The sequence below is a fragment of the Rousettus aegyptiacus genome, unplaced genomic scaffold, assembly GCF_014176215.1.
Source record: "Rousettus aegyptiacus isolate mRouAeg1 unplaced genomic scaffold, mRouAeg1.p scaffold_m13_p_3, whole genome shotgun sequence".
NCBI lineage: Eukaryota > Metazoa > Chordata > Mammalia > Chiroptera > Pteropodidae > Rousettus > Rousettus aegyptiacus.
Window position 1 is genome coordinate 26,053,247 of NW_023416306.1, and position 18,115 is coordinate 26,071,361.

At 34.0% G+C, this 18,115-nt stretch overlaps 1 protein-coding gene and 1 pseudogene across 5 annotated transcripts in view; both read right to left on the reverse strand.

Moving 5' to 3' along the window:
* INVS (inversin) overlaps window positions 1-18,115 on the reverse strand; it is a 112,227-nt gene that overhangs the window by 80,503 nt on the left and 13,609 nt on the right. For all 5 annotated transcript variants that reach the window (XM_016162574.2, XM_036238793.1, XM_036238792.1 and 2 more), the window contains one exon: window positions 15,251-15,417. In XM_016162574.2, the coding sequence (XP_016018060.2) occupies window positions 15,251-15,417 (167 nt within the window). The remainder of the gene's footprint in view (window positions 1-15,250; window positions 15,418-18,115) is intronic.
* LOC118600793 lies at window positions 190-308 on the reverse strand (annotated as a pseudogene).

Consider the following 18,115-nt stretch of genomic DNA (forward strand, 5'->3'; position numbering starts at 1 on the left):
AAGAAATAAAATTGAAGACTGAAACTCAACAACATTAATAATTCATTAAATGTAAATGGATTAACATTCCAATTAAAATGTAGATGTTGTCAAACTGCATTAAAAAAGAAAGCAAAACTCAACTTCATGCTGTCTACGAGAGGTATACTTTAAATATATTTATATTTATTTATTTGTATTTATTTTTTACACCTACAGCATCTGGTCTTCCTAGGTGGTCTCCCATCCAAGTACTAACCAGGCCCAAACCTGCTTAGCTTCCGAGATCAGATGGGATTGGGCGTGTTCAAGGTGGCATGGCCATAGATTACTTTAAATATAAAGACACAGATAAGTTGAAAGTAAGAGGATGGAAAAACTTTTGCCTGAAACAATAATTATAAGAAAGTTGGAGGGGCTACATTAATAACAGATAAAGTAGATAATAAAATATTTGCATAATTTCAAAGCCCCTCCCTACAGAATATTTACAATTACTAAGATGAAAAGCAAACAATCAAGTGAGCAAGTGAACATCATTAGGAATGGGAAAAATCAAGATTGTGCGGCACCTGAGAGATAGGATAGGATTCAATGAAGACAGTGTCACTTCTACAATATCCCTAACAATATAAATCTAATTATGAGAATATATATATAAACAATCCAAAACTGAGATATATTATATAATATATCTAGCTTGTTATTTTCAAATGTGTCAGCACCATTAAAGTTGAGGAAGGATTAGAAATTTTTCCACATTGAAGGAGACAGAAGAGACTTGAAAACTAAATGCAACACGTGATTCTGAACTTAATCCTTAAAGATATTATTAGGATAATAACGGAGTCTGAGGATTAGATGGTAGTTCTGTATCAATGTTAATTATCTGATTTTGATGGTGATAGTGTGATAATATTGAGGAATGTCTTTGTTTTTAGGACATACACACTAAAAAATTTGGAAATGGTGAGGTCAACAATTCGCGCAAATGGCTCAGGAAAAAAAGTTTTTTGTATTGTACTTGCAATTTTTCTGTAAAAATGACATGTTTCAAAAAAAGTTTTTATTGAAGTCATTTTGTACAGAAAAGATTTGAATATCACATTTGCCTAACTGACATTTTATAGAACACTACATCCAACAACTGCAGAATACAATTGAATTTGTATCTTGTGTATGTGTGTGTGTTTTGCTCATCTAGGCTTAAAAATATCATTTAAAGTTACATTTATTATCTAAAGGGAGATCTAACTAAATAAACACGGGAGCATATGTTAGCTGAGTTGACTTCGGGGTCTGTTCCTTTGTATAAAGGGCTTTCACATGCATTCCTCCTCAGTTCTGAAAACACATGGTTCCTTATTCCCTTCACCATGAATAAGGCTGACATTTGACAGCTTCACAAGGCTGACAGGGTTACCCAACAACCCACCCTCCCTATTCTCAATCCAATTAGACCTCTAATCCTCCAGATGAAAGGCCCAACTGCTCACGTTCCTCATGACAACGACAGCTATTGATTATTTGTCACTGCAGCTAACACCTTCCCTGTCGAGGCTGCTCTGACAGAAGCAAACCTACCAAATTAGACAGCACTTTATCTGCCCTGGAGGCCAAATGGCACAACAAGTAAAGGCTAATAAATGGTATAAAAATGAACAAATCATAACATTATGACAGGCTGATCGTTGCCAGCAGCCTCCCAGCTCAAGTTTGATGTTCTGCTAGACTTGCTCCTTTTCTTTCCCCTCTGCTCTAGCTCCAACTTTGACTGAATTAAAGGCCAGAACAATTAAGGCATTTGACCAGCAAAGATAAGCCAATTGAAGTATCACCCAGGGACATAAACGTCAATAACTGACTGCCATTTGTCAATACAAACATTCTGGAAATGCAAATGCTCAGGCCTCTGCTCTCCACTAGGTTGCACTGACTCACTTTCCAAAGAGGGTCAGTTCAAATGGACAGTCTGTGGCTATTTAACTAGAAGGAAAAAAAAAAGAAGAAGAAATATATACTCCCAAGAGAAGAAGTATTCTATGAAGAACAAGCAGGAGTCATTGGGGTGAAGGCGGAGGGTTGTATCAGAAAAAGAGATAGCAAAGCAAAGCTATTCTTCCTTTTAAAAAATATTCTACTCTTAGACAACAGAAATATCATGACACATTTTTGGTCAAGAATACATACATGATGAAAGAAATGCTGGACCACCTGGGAAAATTAATAAAGCTATAACTTTAGAAGTGTCTTCATTCATTCGAGGAATACTGTTTGACCACCAGCCATGTACCAGGCACAGTTCTAGGCAATGGGAAGAATAGTGTGGGAAAAAAACCAGACAAAAAAATCTCTGACTTCATAGGAGTTTACATTCTAGTGGGGTAAAGGCAATAAACAAGGTAAATAAGTAGAAAACAGAGTATTTTATGTAGTGTTAAGGAAAAAGAAATAAAGCAGAGTAGGGAAAATAAGATGTGAAGTGAGGGGGTGTTAGATAGGATAGAGGGGGTAAAGGCTTCACTGAAACAGTGACTTTTGAGTAAAGAACTGATGAAAGCGAGAGAGTGAAACAGAGAGATGCCCCTTAGAAGAGGGAAGAGTAAATTTCAAAAACCTTGGGGCAAGAGCATTCTTTGCTCCTAGGAGGAACTGCACTGAGGACAGAGGGGCTTATGCAGAGAAAACAAAGGGAAGGTTAGAAATGAGGTAATAGAGATAACAAGGGATTCCAAACATATAGGGCATTGTAAGTCATAGGAAGTTTGACTCTTTTACCCTCAGATGGAAAATGCTTGGAGGGTCTGGAGCAGAGGAGTGACATGATTTAACGTGGGGTTTAAAAGATCATTCTGGCTGATGTGACAGGCACAGACTGTAGGGGGACAAGAGCAGAAGTCAGAGGCCAGTTATGATGCCACCACGATAATCCAAGCAAAGCAACTACATTAATCCAATCCAAGGTGCTGTTCATTATGACCAGGATAATGGCAAAGCGGTGATGAGAAGTAGTTGGATTCTAAATAAATTTTAGAATGTAGAGCAGAAAAGATTTGCTGAAGTATATCAGTCTTACACAAGAGAACAGGATTTTGCATAAAAATGGGTGTTCAGTCCATGTTGGTTGAATTGAATCCCTTACCTGGCAGTTATATGAAAAATGCTATGCTTTGAAGCAAAGGAGCTGTGTCAAGGCAAATTTTTAAAAGATGAATTTAAGCAAAGACTTTGGACTCATATCTATATTTGAATCCTGGGCTCTGCTGCTTAATGAAAAATTTCTCAAGCTCTATGAGTTTCCACATTTTAATCAATACAATGTGATATTCCATCACTCTCAGTTGGATGGAAAAAAGAGTAGAGATGTAAAATAAAAGAGGTTAAGTTAAAAATAAACATCTTAGTCCTGAATTAGAATAGGAAGTGACAAAATCATATTTTTATTAAAAAATATTTCCAAGCAGTGTCCACTGTAAAGGCTTATTAGAAACAATCACCAACAATGAGCACCCTTAGACTCTAGACTATGGCCTCCAAATACTTTTTTTCTGCTATAAGGAACCATAGTTCCTAGGAGAAATGGCTGATTCCAAGTCTGGAACAAAAAATATAGAATGAACCTAGAATATCTGGTAATAGATCGGAAGGAAGCTGTCAAATAATAGGACTGTGTCAAAACAATCTAAGAACTAACTTGAAAGAACTCTCACAACCAAAGATAGAATAATTTGAATATCGATTAAGGATAATAATGTCAATAGATTGATATAGCAAATATTTTTAAGTGATACTAAAATATCCTATGCCTTGCACATAAGAACACTAAAAAGGAAAAAAGAAAACGATTAATTGGTCATCATCGGAAGGCATAAGAAACCAACTCATTACTTTGATAACTGGTAAATAAAAAGAAAGAATCAAGGATTTCCCCCCTCCTTTTCTATGTGAACTATACCATTTAGTCATCTAATATTCGACAAGGAGAAAGTTCTCTTTAATGAATTATTCCAGCTAATAATTGTAGAAGGGATGGTAGAATTAGAATATCACCATTTTGCAACTCCTGATAAGCACTTGGCTTTAGGCACTAGGCATCAATAGCTGCTAATGTCACAAACATAGAGACAATGAAACATGATGTGTCTCCTGATGAGAAATGTATCATAACAATGAAGTTGTTTAACCAAAAAAAAAAAAAATCTGAACCTGAATCAGATCAAACCTGTAGATCCAATAACTAATTTACAAGGAACACAGAAGACAGAGGAACAAGTTAACTACACCGGAGAAACAATCAATATGATCTAGCCCGAGACAATCACTCTAGAAGTAGACATCAGGTTTGGGTAAGAGTTAAGCCACATTACAAAAAAAGTAAGGAAAAAAGAGGGATGAGGAGAAAACTAGAGATTAAAAAAAACTTAAAAGACATAAACCAAGCATAATATATAGCCCTTATTTGGGTCCTGATTCAAACAAAAGTAAATAAACAAACATAAACATTTATGAGACAACTTAGAATCTGAAAACCGATGAGCTATTTTATAATACCATGATATTAAATAATTCTTGCTAAATTTTTAGTCTTATAATGGTTATATTTAAAGAGTCGTTTTCTTTTAGAAACATTCGGATGATATAATATCTGGGATTTGCTTCAACATGGGAAGAGAAGTTCTCCCTAATTAAACATTTAAAAAGACATGAAGCTTAAAAAAAACCCTTAGTGTCAAATTTATTGATTCATCCTCTCATATCGATAATCTATCAGTAAATTCAAAATGTATTTAAAATTGAACTACTTCTTATCACCTCCACCTCTACCACTCTGGTCCAAGTCAACAACATCTCTCAGCTTTCTAATTAGTCTCCCTTTTTTTGCCCTCATCCTTTGGACAATCTATCCTCAGCACAGGAGTGAGAATGAACCTTTCGAAAAATGTTGTATTTTCTGCACTCAAATCCTTCAATAACCTTCCTCTCTCATGCAGAGTAAAAGCAGAATCCTTAAATATCCTGCAGGTGCAAAATGACCTCTGACCTCATCCTCACTCCACCAGAGCCACAGTGGCCTTCTTGCTGACTGTTTCTTGTAAATACCAACCGTATTCCCATCTCAGGGTCTTTGTACTTGGCATTCTTTCTCCCTCCAAGGTTTGTTATCTCAACAACTTTAGATTGTTTAAGTGTTACATGCTCGCTTAATGTTACTTTCTTATGTGAAGTTTATCTTGATTGCCCTATTTTTATTTGCAACTCCTAGACTCCTTGCCCTATATCTGCCTTATTTTTTTCCATAGCATATATCCCCATCTGACGTAATACTATATATAGTTTATAACACTTATCCATATGTTTATTTATTTATTTTCTACCAACAAAATGTAAGTTCCTTGAAGGCAGGGATTTGTTTTGCTTTGTTCACTGCTATATCCCAAACAAGAATAGAACCTTAAGATTAGTAAGCGCTCGATAAATATCAGTTGACTAAATGAATTCTTTGCTTTACAACTATATTTCTCAAACTTGTGGATTTAAGGGTAAGGTAACATGCTAGGTGGTGTTCACACTTGTTACAGACAAAGCTGAGTGATTTGACAATTCCCTTATTTGGGAGCACTCAGGAGAAGTTCTTATTTCTATGTAGCCATTCATTAATCTTTTTCTTTGTCATGTCTGTGTTTTGATTCACAGATAGGTTTTCCCTACTCCTAGATTATGCACATGAAGATTAGACCTTCATGGTCTATTTAACATTTGGTAATATGTATGTACATTACCATTGAATTAAATAACAATTTAAAACATATATCTGTGTGCACATGCACATGCACACACAGACTGTATTAGTTTATAATCTGCACAACTTTGAAATGACCAGTTACATAGTTAGAAATTTACAGGCATAATTTCAAAGTATACTCTAATATTTTAGCTTAAATTCTTAACAACAAATTGGTTAAAAAAGAGTCAGTCTGATTAATCACAAAGAGATTGAAAGGATTTGAATAAAAAATTGAAAGGAATATAAACCAAGTCTTCTGAAATCTAAAATTGTTTGAGAGAAACTGAGTATACTCAGTACATTTCTTGAAAATGACTGGTTTCATGGGTGAAATGTTAACTTCATGATGATTTAGAATTTGAAAGACTGTAAATATTTAGACAAAGATTGAATTTAATACTTCAAGATATATAGTACAATGCCTGATATGTAAGTACTAAAAATTTATTTCTTGAGCAAATGAGTAAATGAATTACATACTCATTAGAACTGATATGGTGAATAAGTAGATTCTAACAGACAATTTTTCAAGAGGCTTAGTTACCACTGATAATGTTGTTTAGATAAGAACAAGGAAAGAATAAAACAGTATTTTAAACTGGTGAAGCTAACTTTAGTAGTAGTGTTTCAATGATTAAACTTTCTGCAAGCAGGATCTATTTTGATATCAAAAATTAGGATGAGAATTCTCATGACTCATATGTGGCAGAGATGAGAACTATACTGAATAACAGATTTAAGAATCAAGAGAAATCTATGGCCATGCTACTCTGAACAAGCCTGACCCCATCTGATCTCGGAAGCTAAGCAGGGTCGGGCCTCGTTAATACTTGGATTGGAGGCCACCTAAGAAGGCCAGGTGCTGTAGGCATAAATAATAATATAATAAAACAAAACAAAAAAACTTCCAATGTTTTCTCATCTCATTCAAAGTAAAAACATATTCCTGACAACAGCCAAAAGGCTCAACAAGATCTGGCCACCATTTCTTTCTTGTCCTCATCACCTACTGCTCTCCCTTTGCTCATTCATTATAATCCCCCCTTGTTAATCCTCAAACATTCCAGGCACGCTCCCATTTTAAGGTATTTGTTCTGACTCTTCCTTCTGCCTGGAATGAAAGAAAGTTTTTCCCTCAGTCATTCACATGGCTAACTTCCTCATCTCCTTTAAGTCTTGCTCCAGCATCTTGATGATGATTTTGATTTCCGTATTTAAATTTATAATCAGCTCACTCCAGTCACCTCCTCTTGATACCCCATATTTTGGCATTTTGGTTATATTTCTGTTATTGTAATAGTAAATAATTGTTTGGGCTTTGAAAAAGCTTAACAGTCAAAGGAGGTATAAAGAGGCCTATGATTGGTCACAGGGAAAATGTTGTACCCAGGAGTTGACAAAATTCACACTATAGGGTTAGTAGGCCCCCTATTTCCTCTCTCTTTTCAGCAGAAAACAAAGAAGAGGAAATCATATGGTCCTGTGACATAGGAAGGTGAGTAGCAAATTAATGCCCAAATTTTCTTTAGAATTGATGTTGAAGGGGTTCAGAACAGGCCTCCCCAAGATGTGCCACTTTGGTGTGTGAATTATTTTGAGCTAAAAACAATCAAGACTCTATGGGCTCAAGAGAAACTTCTACCTTTCCTTTAAAGAATTTAAATTTGGAGCTTTGCCCATAGTAAGAGTTATTACCAGAAATAACTTTTTATGATTTATCTATACAGCAGGGTAAATTTCTAATGCCTGAATATCTGCTTTGTTATAGTACTGCAAACAACCTTTCTCCCCTCTGAAGCCCCAAGGTGCCTTACCTCATCTTTAGCTCACAATGTCAGATATACCTTATTTTAACTTTCTGTCTCCGAATCTCTCATGCATGTGGGGTTTCCATACATATCTATGTAATTAAATTTGATTATCTTCTCTTATTAATCTGTCTCATGTAGATTTAATTATTACACCAGGAAGAAGAACCTAGAAGGATAGAGAAAAATTTGTTCCTACCCCTACGATATTATATACAAAATTAATTTTTTTAAGTTTAAATGAAAGTAAATGGATCTGAAGTTCCTTTTTATCAGCTGCAAAAATATTCACTGGCCTTCTGCCCAGAATTTAAAAGAAATCAGCATGAGTCTAATGAAAAACAAGCTGTAGGTCTCAGGGAAATTCAATATATACTCTTTCTTTTCCTTTTAGTTTTTGATTGGTTTCCATGGGAATCTAGGCTTGTGGGGATCTCTAATCTATTCATGGAAAGCAGATGCTTGTATTTTCATGACTCCGTAAAAGTGGCGGTCAGTGAAGAGATAAAGATGATTAGGAAATGAATATGGTTGTAGGAAATATGATCATGCTCAAAACAAAATTCTACAAGCCACATAGATTTTAAAATACAATCTGAAAGTCTGCTCTACTATGTTTGAGAGGTATTATATCACAAAGAAAAAATACTGCACCTAAAAGTAGAAGCTCTCTGTTCAAATTCTCAACCTGGCCCATGAGAAATAAACCCTTGGGTACTTCTTTGGGTATGTAACTAGAAACTGGATTTGAGAATTACTCTAGGACAGAAGAACCAGAGAAAGTAAACTTCAGAAGAGCATGTAAATTCTCTTTCAGCAAAGCTTTACCAGGAGCACTGAGCTGGGAATCAGAGAAATGAGATAACTCCTGACTTTACAAGTGACAAAGTAGCCTTGAAGAACGAACTATACCTCAGTTTACTTATACAGAAAATTGATAATATTCAACTATTCTAACTGCTATGATGCTACTATGAAACTTAATATTTTTTTTTTACGAGAACTATGTTAGAAAAATTCAAAGTAGTGATTTCAATAAAGATTTGCTAACACGCTGTTCTTTGTGACTATAAATTTTACCCATGCAAGTAGAAGTACATTAAGTATAACCAAAACATTAAAGAACAGGTTTTTGATTTCAATTCTCAGATTTGTTTAAAAATAGATCAACTCTGGGTTTTGTTAGAACACCCATTTAAATACAAGACACTACATATTTGAAACTAGTTTCTAAACTGGAAAACCAGAAAACAGGTTTAGAGATAGTTTCTAAATACTCAGAAGAGGACAAACTTGAGCTCGTTTGGAAGCCTCAGAAGTTGTATGTAATGAAGCAAAGATTCTTTAGATTAGGACTCTACCTAGCTGGAAAAGGCAGCCTAGCCAGGGTTGAAAGTCAAATGGGGTAAACTGCAAGGGGTGTCTAACATCGTCCGTCTCAATCCAGAGATTTCTTGAAAAATTGTTTACATTCCAGAACATAAGGGTTTCATTCGCTCAGACCTTCATATCTTTCTAAGTAACGGCATTGCAAACGTATACTGGTGCTTTCTTTTAGAAGCACGCTAACAGCTAAAACTCCATTTGCTTCCTCTTCAGATATCCTTTGGCTACATAGTTTGTGATAGAGGGTGTACTTATTGTTTATAAATGCACTGAGTGAATACAGCCACAGAGAAGCCTAGAATTACCCACTAAACAGTTGCGGGTGATTCTGATGCATGCTCAAGTTTGAGAGCCTTGGGGCTAGAGCATAGATATAAGATTTCATGCAGCTCCTGAACCCGTAGTGCTTAAAAACCTAGGCTGGGAACCATTCTTCCTTATCCTACCTACAAGACATAATCACCAAGTTCTGAACATTTTACCATTTTTACAATAATTTTCTTGAGGTATTATATATATATACGCCCACACACAATTAAGAGCATAAATCTCAAGTATAGAGACTGATAAATTTTTATGTAATGAACACACAGATCAAGATACAGAACATGTTTTTGACATGAATAAATCTCAAAAATGTGACATTAAGTCAAAAAAGGTAGGTTGGAAGTGACACACAGAGTATAATACTATTTCTATCAAGATTTTAAGTATGTAAAATGATATTATTTATGGGTGTGCATATATGGTAGAAAAATATGCGTGGGAATTGAAACCACAAAAATTAAGACTGAGGAGGCAGAAAAAGAGGGAAATGGGATTTTGGAAGATAAATAGAAAATTTCCAAGTTTGTTTTATCTCATTAAAAAAACAGAAGCAAAAAATTTAAAAATTCTGTTTTATTTATTCTGAGTATTAGGTACCCAGTGATTTTTATATTATTTTATATTATTTTATTTTCTAATCTATAAGTTTAAAGAAATTAACTTAAAAAACAATACGACAAAGAACATTCAGCATATGCAGGGTACAGAGAAGGATGAATAATGTATTAAGAGAATTGAAAGGAGAATTGACTCGATCTCTTCATCCAATGATGAATTAGACTAGAAGATACTGAAGGACCTTTCTATTTCTGACATCTACGATTCCTAAAGAGTAATTTAATTTTTACACCTGTACTGCAATATGATTAATAGCAATAATATTGATAACTTACACTCTTAGAGAGTATATTTCCCTAACAAGCAAAATGCTTTATAGCTAAGAATTCATCTTTTCTATATAGCAAATAGGGAAAAGTACTATCCCATTTTATAGATGAAGAAATTGAGGCACACAAGGATATAGTTTTGAGAAATTAGGCTCAGAGTCTTATTAAATCCTGCTTATAAAATTTAAAGTGTGGTAGATAATGAAGAAGAATAAACTATTAATTTAAACTTCAACAGTTTTGAAGACCATTCTATTCATGACGAATTTATCTGATGTTCCAATTGATTGACTGATTAATTCACTCCTTTATTCATGTATTCATTACTCAAATATTAACTGAATCTTTATTAAACAATGTGGGCTGTATTAACACTGAAACTATAAAATCAGATAAGACATGGCCTCTGTCCTCAAACAGCATGAAACATAGGCAAGTGAAATCTGTGATTAACAGTGGCAGGAAAGGAGTTATGGTAGAGGTGTATGTATACTGAGGGGGAATATGAAATATAGAGTTGAAAGGGATTGGAGTGTGGATTGTTTAGTGTGTAAATGTGTGTGTAAAATAAGGAAACCTAATACTGTTAAATGCTATTAAGTTTTCCTGAAAAGTTTCAGAGGTATTCTACTCTTCTCCTTCATTTTTTGTAAATCATTAACATGGAAACAACATATTATGAAAACTGAAGTTAATACTCAGTTTTCATTGATAAATAGGAAGTTTTGTTTGTTTAAAAAAAAAAAAAAACACAACCGTAGCCTGAAGCTTCTTTAACTTTTGCATTTAACGTGACACAATTTTTCAAAGTGAGTAGTCTTAATCTTTGAAGCCAAATTAATAACCTCCTAGATGATTAAAAATGCATAAGTATGAACATTTAGTAAGATTGCTAAAGCTTTTATCCTTATTAACAAATAAATATATCTGTGGAAATCAGAGAAATAGTAGCTTCCCTGGAGCAAAACATTTTTAACAATTAGATATCTTTGGTGAGAAACACAGAAAAGGTATGACTGATTGCTTTCTTGGATTAAACTGAGGGTACTAAATGAAAAACAAATTAGGTACAGATGTTCAGTGTATTGAGATTTATTTTATTCCTGTGGGTACCATTTCCTTAGCTGCTTGGGTTAACAGCAATTTGTTTCCAGAAAAGTGAATATGTGTCAAAAAAAACCAAAACTAAGCCACTCACCACGGTTCAATAAGATTTTCCCATATATGTATTTTGAAAGTGGATAAATGTTTCTAATAAACAAAATGCCTAAGATTTGTATTAATAATGACTTTCTACATATGTAACATAATATGTATTCATTCACTCAACTAAGACATGTCAGATACTGTGTTATATTTTGGGAGTTTCAAAAATAAATAATACAAGGTTTTCTCCTGGAGCTCCAATCTTGTGGGAAAGAAGACAAGTAAGCAATGATTACAATATAAGATAATGGGCTCTAGTAGAGACATGAACAAAATACTATGGGAACACAAGTTTTTCCTACTAACCAACCTCAAGAAAGATAACTTAATATAGTTCACTAACACACACACACAAGCATAATAAATAACATAGGAGAATGACTGATTTTCAAGTCAATAATAATAACTGACTATTTACATGTTATGGCAATATTTTATAAAACACTTAGGCATTGTTAGGTTTATAGGCCAGCTTTAATGTTCACTTAATATCTTTATCCAGGTTCTACATAAGCAGTTTAAGAGCAGAATCATGTCTTTCACCTTTGCATTCCAAGGCCTAGCACAGTACCCATTTCACAGTAACAGTTTTAACATACATTGAATGAATGCATGTACCTGCACATACATGAGTATTGATTACATAAATTGCACACTTCTGAACTCACACATAACAGAATTAAATGGATAGGCAATACTTGATATCTGAGATATCAGAGAAGCTCACTAAACAAAGAGAAATAAAGTTTAATAGGGATCAGTACCGATGGTACTTATTTATAATACACATATATGATTCTGTTTTTATATTCTCTCTAGGTCTATAGTCACGACTACATAGACATTCGGCAACTACTTACTGAATGAACAGCTCTACCTCCACAATATATCTATTGGATACGACTCCTCCTGTCTACAAACCTGAACCATAATAACTTTCTATGTACCTCTACTCTCTTTCTCTTTCAAAGAAGCTTTAGTTGCCATATTAGTCCCTCTGAAGTACTTTAATTGTGTAACTTTTATTTTCATATTTCCTAAGTGTCTCCCTAGTATCAGGACCCTTCATTTAAAAATATATAACTTACAAAAAAAAAAAGCATAGGAAGTACTCAGTACAAAAACCTGGCATTGGCCCACATAAGATAATAAATGGTTAAAAATGAATGAACTAGGTTGTCTTGGGAAAACTAGTTATGCATATATTTTAAAATGAGAATGGATCCCTATACAAAAATGTAGTTGTTATATATTAAAAAAACTTCAATAGGAAAAAAATATAGGATAATTTTCAAACTATCTCTATTTAGCTCTTTACTGTTGTACACTACTGGGTTTCTGAGAGCCTTGCTCTATAAAAGCACAGTTTAGGAATCTGCTAACGATTTGCAAGGAATCTGTACCCAGATTTTTGGGTTCCTTCTCTGTAGTCCCCTTCTCTCCAGGATTTTGCCCTTTAAGTTCCAGCCACTGCTAACTCCAAACTCTATCAGGTTTCTAAGCCTACTTCCTGCTAGGGTTGTATTCCTTTGGATTCCAATTTGGAAAATGCCTTTAAGGAAAAAGGCAGGATGAATGTGGAGCCAATTTCACATGCTTTCCTTCTCTGAATGATTGTAGTTTCTTAGATCCTGCCTATACTGATTGTTCACAATGCCATCAAACAATGTACTTTATATATTTTGTTCAGTTTTTGGAGATGTTTTTGGCAGATGGCTATTCTAAAATAAGTGGTCATGGCCAGAACTTATGCCTAGTTATAAAAGTCTTTTATGGGTTGCTCATTTTTCTGACTTCTTTTATATCTTTAAACATTCCATCAATGGTTATTTTATATTGTTTTTAATGATGCCAATATCTGATATTTTTGATGGAATAAATCTGCTCATTGTTTCTGCTCTCACTCATGGTAGATTGCTTCCTCATGTGTTTCACTGTGAAATCATGTTTGATTTATTTCAATGTAGAGAATCATAGACGGTTAAGGTGAAGGTGTTTTCTCTAAAAAGAATTTGTGCTTGTGTCTGCTCGGAGTCAGGGTTTGCTACAGACCTGGGACATGTCATCTCCAACTATTCTTTCAAAATTATTTCTATATCCTTCACCATCTTGCTCCTGCCTGCTGTATACTACCTTGATTTCTTAATAATAGTGCTTTTGTATGAAGCACTAAATCACACTCAACACCCAGGTTTGATCTGGACAGACAGAGTACTAAAGAATTATTACCTCACTTGTTCTGAAAATTCTACTAATGCTAGTATATCCTAAAGATATATTACTGCTTTTGGCAAACACAGAAAAACAAACTGCAACAGAGAGACAGGGGGAAATGCATAACTATCATGAAACTTGAAACTTGCTATTTATGAGATCAGTTATTTAAATTGTGACATGTAAATCATAGTTCTATTTTTTCCTTGACACTAAAAAAAAAAAATCACAATTAACAAAAATAAAGGAGAAACAAAAAGTAAAAGAAAACAATGCACTGCATTTTGCGAAGAGACTTAGAGCTAGCATGTCTGGTTGGGCACTCCCCTTCTCCCAACCTTTTTCATATTACATGTCTACAAAACTGTCGCACTGTTGGCTTATCAACTTAAATCCTCATTTTTTCCCACATGATCTGCTGATATTAATTAGGTTCCTCCAACCTACATTTTTGAAGTTGAGTTTTAAACCTAAATGAATCAAAAGAAAAAAAATCGAACTATCAAATTCTTACTATTGGGGCTATTCCTAATCTGAAATGTTTACTTTTTCATGATAACAAGTTAAATAGAGTTACCCTTCCCTAGTGAATAATTTTTAACAGCTGACAAGCCTAGGTAAAAGGTTATAGATACTCAAGCTGTAGTTAAATGAGAGATTGACAATGAGAGAGATTTAAAAAAAGTTACTATAATGAAAAGCAAATCAAGAGCAATAACTTTAGAAATAACCTGAGAGACCTAACTGATAGGAGCATATAACTAGCATATTGAGTAGTATAGCTTAATGTCAGTCTCTTTTCATGTATTCAAATAATGAAAAGGTATTTTTCTAACCCTCAATTAACATGCTATATCTGGTTCATATTTTTAAATGGGAAATAACTCTAATAGTTTCTGCTGGATCTACCTAATTTTCATTGCTTTTTTCCTCAAAAACAAAACAAAACAAAAACAAAACCAAAACCATAAATCTAAGATAACAAAAATAAAAATATCATACACCAGCTATATATTTTACAGATTGAAATTTTATAGTTGGAAATAATTTTCAGGTAAATAAGTCTTTAAATAAATTTAGAAGCCTCCCATTTTATTGACTTTAAAACTTGAAGTCATATAAATTGGCAGTAGTTTCAGATTTTTAAAAAGTTGAAAATACGTTCAGATAATAAATTGCTTTTATGCTCCCTAATGCCACTTATTTTAAGAGAGATTACGGATTTTTAAAAGTAATACTCAGTAAGGAAAATTTTTAAACAGTGAAAAGGTACAAGAATTCATATATATTCCCAATATTTAAACTGTTAACATCTTAATGGGTTTTAGTTTTTTGGTCTTTGCTTTTTCTCATGCAGAAATTGATTTGTATTATAGTTTAACCATATTGTGCACATAATTTTGATTCCTTTTCCGAGACTTAACCTTAGATTATAAAATAAATACTATTGTTTGAAGAAGTTGGATACATGAAAGTAGCCACTGAGGGTTATTTGTGCTTTACTATCTGCAGTTTAAAGACTGTTTTTAGGGGAAACACATGAAACTAAGAGTCATATACTTCTGATTTCTTTATCATCTGTCCATTGAACAGTTGTATTAACCAACTAACAAATAACATGCAAAAAGTTTATGCCTCAAAGTAATTTTACATCTCACCTTTTGAGCTGCAAGATGGAGGGCTGTTCTCCGGCTATGGTCAGTTTTGTTGACATCTGCTCCTGCCTTCAGGAGAGCATCTGCACAATCCAGTCTGTCAGCCAACACACAATACATGAGTGGTGTTCTTCCAAATTGATCTTCTTTGTCTTTAAGGGCAGAGTTTCCTGTGAGTATAAGAAATAGTGATATTTGATGACTGTTGCTATTACTATTATGATTAGGAACTACATTTACTGTTTGTTGTCAAGCACTGTGCTAAATGCATTAAACACATTATCTTATTTTTACTTACCCTGTGAGTTAGTGTTACCAACCCTTTATTATAGGAAACTGAGACTCAGAGAAGTTAAGTAACTTGTTTATATTACACTGATATGGGGTAGTGAAGCTACCATTCAAAATGATTGTTGACCATATCTTAACTACTATGTTATGCTAAATTACCATTTTGAGATATGAAACTACTTATTTTCCTCCCTCACTCCTTTCTTTTGCCAACAAATACTTAGTGCAGACCATACCCTAGGCAATGTATGTTTTGGTATGGTATTGAGAGAGATGAAAATGAATCATAGTTAGTTTTCCATTTTAGACAATATGGAGCAAGTGCATACTACCCTAATCCTGCTAAGTACAACTAAACATTCCAGGCAAAATATGTGAAAGGTGGAGAAAAGGTAGACTGGCTATGAAACTATGAAACTCCAGAAACAACCTGATGGTGAGTTGCTTGAAGGTTTTTTGTTTTCATTTTTTTGCCTCTTCTGTATAGCCAGCATGGGTGTTAAAAGAAGTCTACCACAAACACCAATGGGCACAGACACAAAATTATGTCACTCTCTCCAGTCAAAAGATTGGGAAGAGGAGCCCTGCAGGAGTGAACTCTCTTGATCATACCTGCTCTACTCAAAGCACATACAACAAAAGAAATTTCAACTCCTTTTATCCAGCTGGGTACTTCAGAGGCTGTGGCAAGGAGCCCTATGAACCACTGTACCCTGAATTAAGCAAAGAATAGCAATGAGGTGGTATCTTATACCTTTCCAACTAGATAATGGGGAAGTATTATGGAGAGAAAGAAGCTGGAGAAAGCAATTCTTAAATAGATGCATGAAGTCTGAGCAGCTCATATGTTAAACTGACCAGAACCAAAATAGTAAAATCTCTAAGATTTAAATTCTGTGTAGAATACTGCCCAGGTTCTAAATTGGCCTGGTTAGCACAGAAGTGGGATAGAATAGAAGAGGCTTGCAAGAGCTCAGAAAAATAATTAGACGTTTGAATTAAAGTCCAAAAAATTGGAACAAAATGTTCATTAAAAACCTAAATAGATTGTCAGTCTATTAACATAGTAGATTTAAATAGGATGCAGAGTCTCATAATACACAAAATGTCTACGATATAATACAAAATTACTAGACAAACCAAGAGCCAGGAAAATATTTACTTAACCAAGAAAAGACAATCAACAGGCACCAACACTTTGATGTACGGATATTAGAATTATCTGACACAGATTTTAAAGCAACTATGATAAAAATGACCCAACAAGCAACTACGAACACTCTTGAGACAAATGGAAAAATAAAAAGTCTTGGCAAAGAAAGAGAAAACATAAAGATGAACCAAATGAAAATTTCAGAGTTATAAACATTCAATAAAGAAGTAAATAACCAAAAAAGAAAAGGAACCGAGATAAAAAATTCACTGAACAGGCTCATAGCAAAATGGAGATGACAGAGGAAAGGATCACTGAACTTTATGCAGACCAACAGAAATTAGTCAATCTGAACAACTTACAGAAAATATATAAACAAAAGGAATCGACAGTCTTAGGGCTCTGTGGGACAATAGGAAGTATCGACCATTCATGCCATCACAGAAAGAGAGAAAAAAGAATGAAGGGCTGAAAATATATTTGAAAGAACAATGGCTGGAAATGGGCCTAAATTTGGTGAAAGACACAAATCTACAAATTTAGGAAGCTGAGTAAAGCTCAAATAGAATAAACCCAAAGAAATCCATGCTGAGTTAGTCATAATCAAATTTTTGAAAACTAAAGATAAAGGAAAAAAATCATGAAAGCAGCAGAGAGAAACAACACATTATCTATCGGGGAACAACAATTGAAATTACAGTATATTTCTATTGAGAAACTATAGAGCCAGAGACAATAGCAGAACATTTTTCAAGTGCTGGGGTTGGGAGAGAGCTGTAGACCTGGAATTCTACAACCAGTGCTTGCCTGGGGCTGGGAGAGGGGGGAGGTGGTGGGGCAGAGCAGTATTTAAAGAGTCGTAGAAAAGGTACAGGGTTTCTTTTGGGGGTAATGAAATCATTCTAAAATCAATCGTAATGTTTGTACAACTCTGTGAATTGTACACTATAAATTGATGAGTTACATGGCATGTATCTATAGCGAATCTCAATAAAAGTGGTTACAAAAAGCTCCACTACATATAAATTAAAATGGAATACTAAGACATTCAAGAAATGCAAAGGAAGATGGGAAAGGAAAAAAAGAGAAATGAAAAACAGAGGGAATAAACAGTAAACAAATAATAAATTAAAAATCTTAAATCCTAACGTTAATAATTAAAGGTAAATGATATAAACACACCAATAAAAAAACAGAGATGGATTTTAAAAAGAGGACCCAACTATATGCTATTTATAAGACACACTCTTGAAATATAAGTAGGTCAAGAGTAAAAGAATGAGCACAGATAAACCATATAAACACCAATCAAAAGAAAGCTAGGGTGATTATATTAATATCTGCTAAAGTAGACTTCTAAGCAAAGACAATTGCCAGGGACAAAGAGAAACGTTATATAATGATAAAAGGATCAATTCACTATA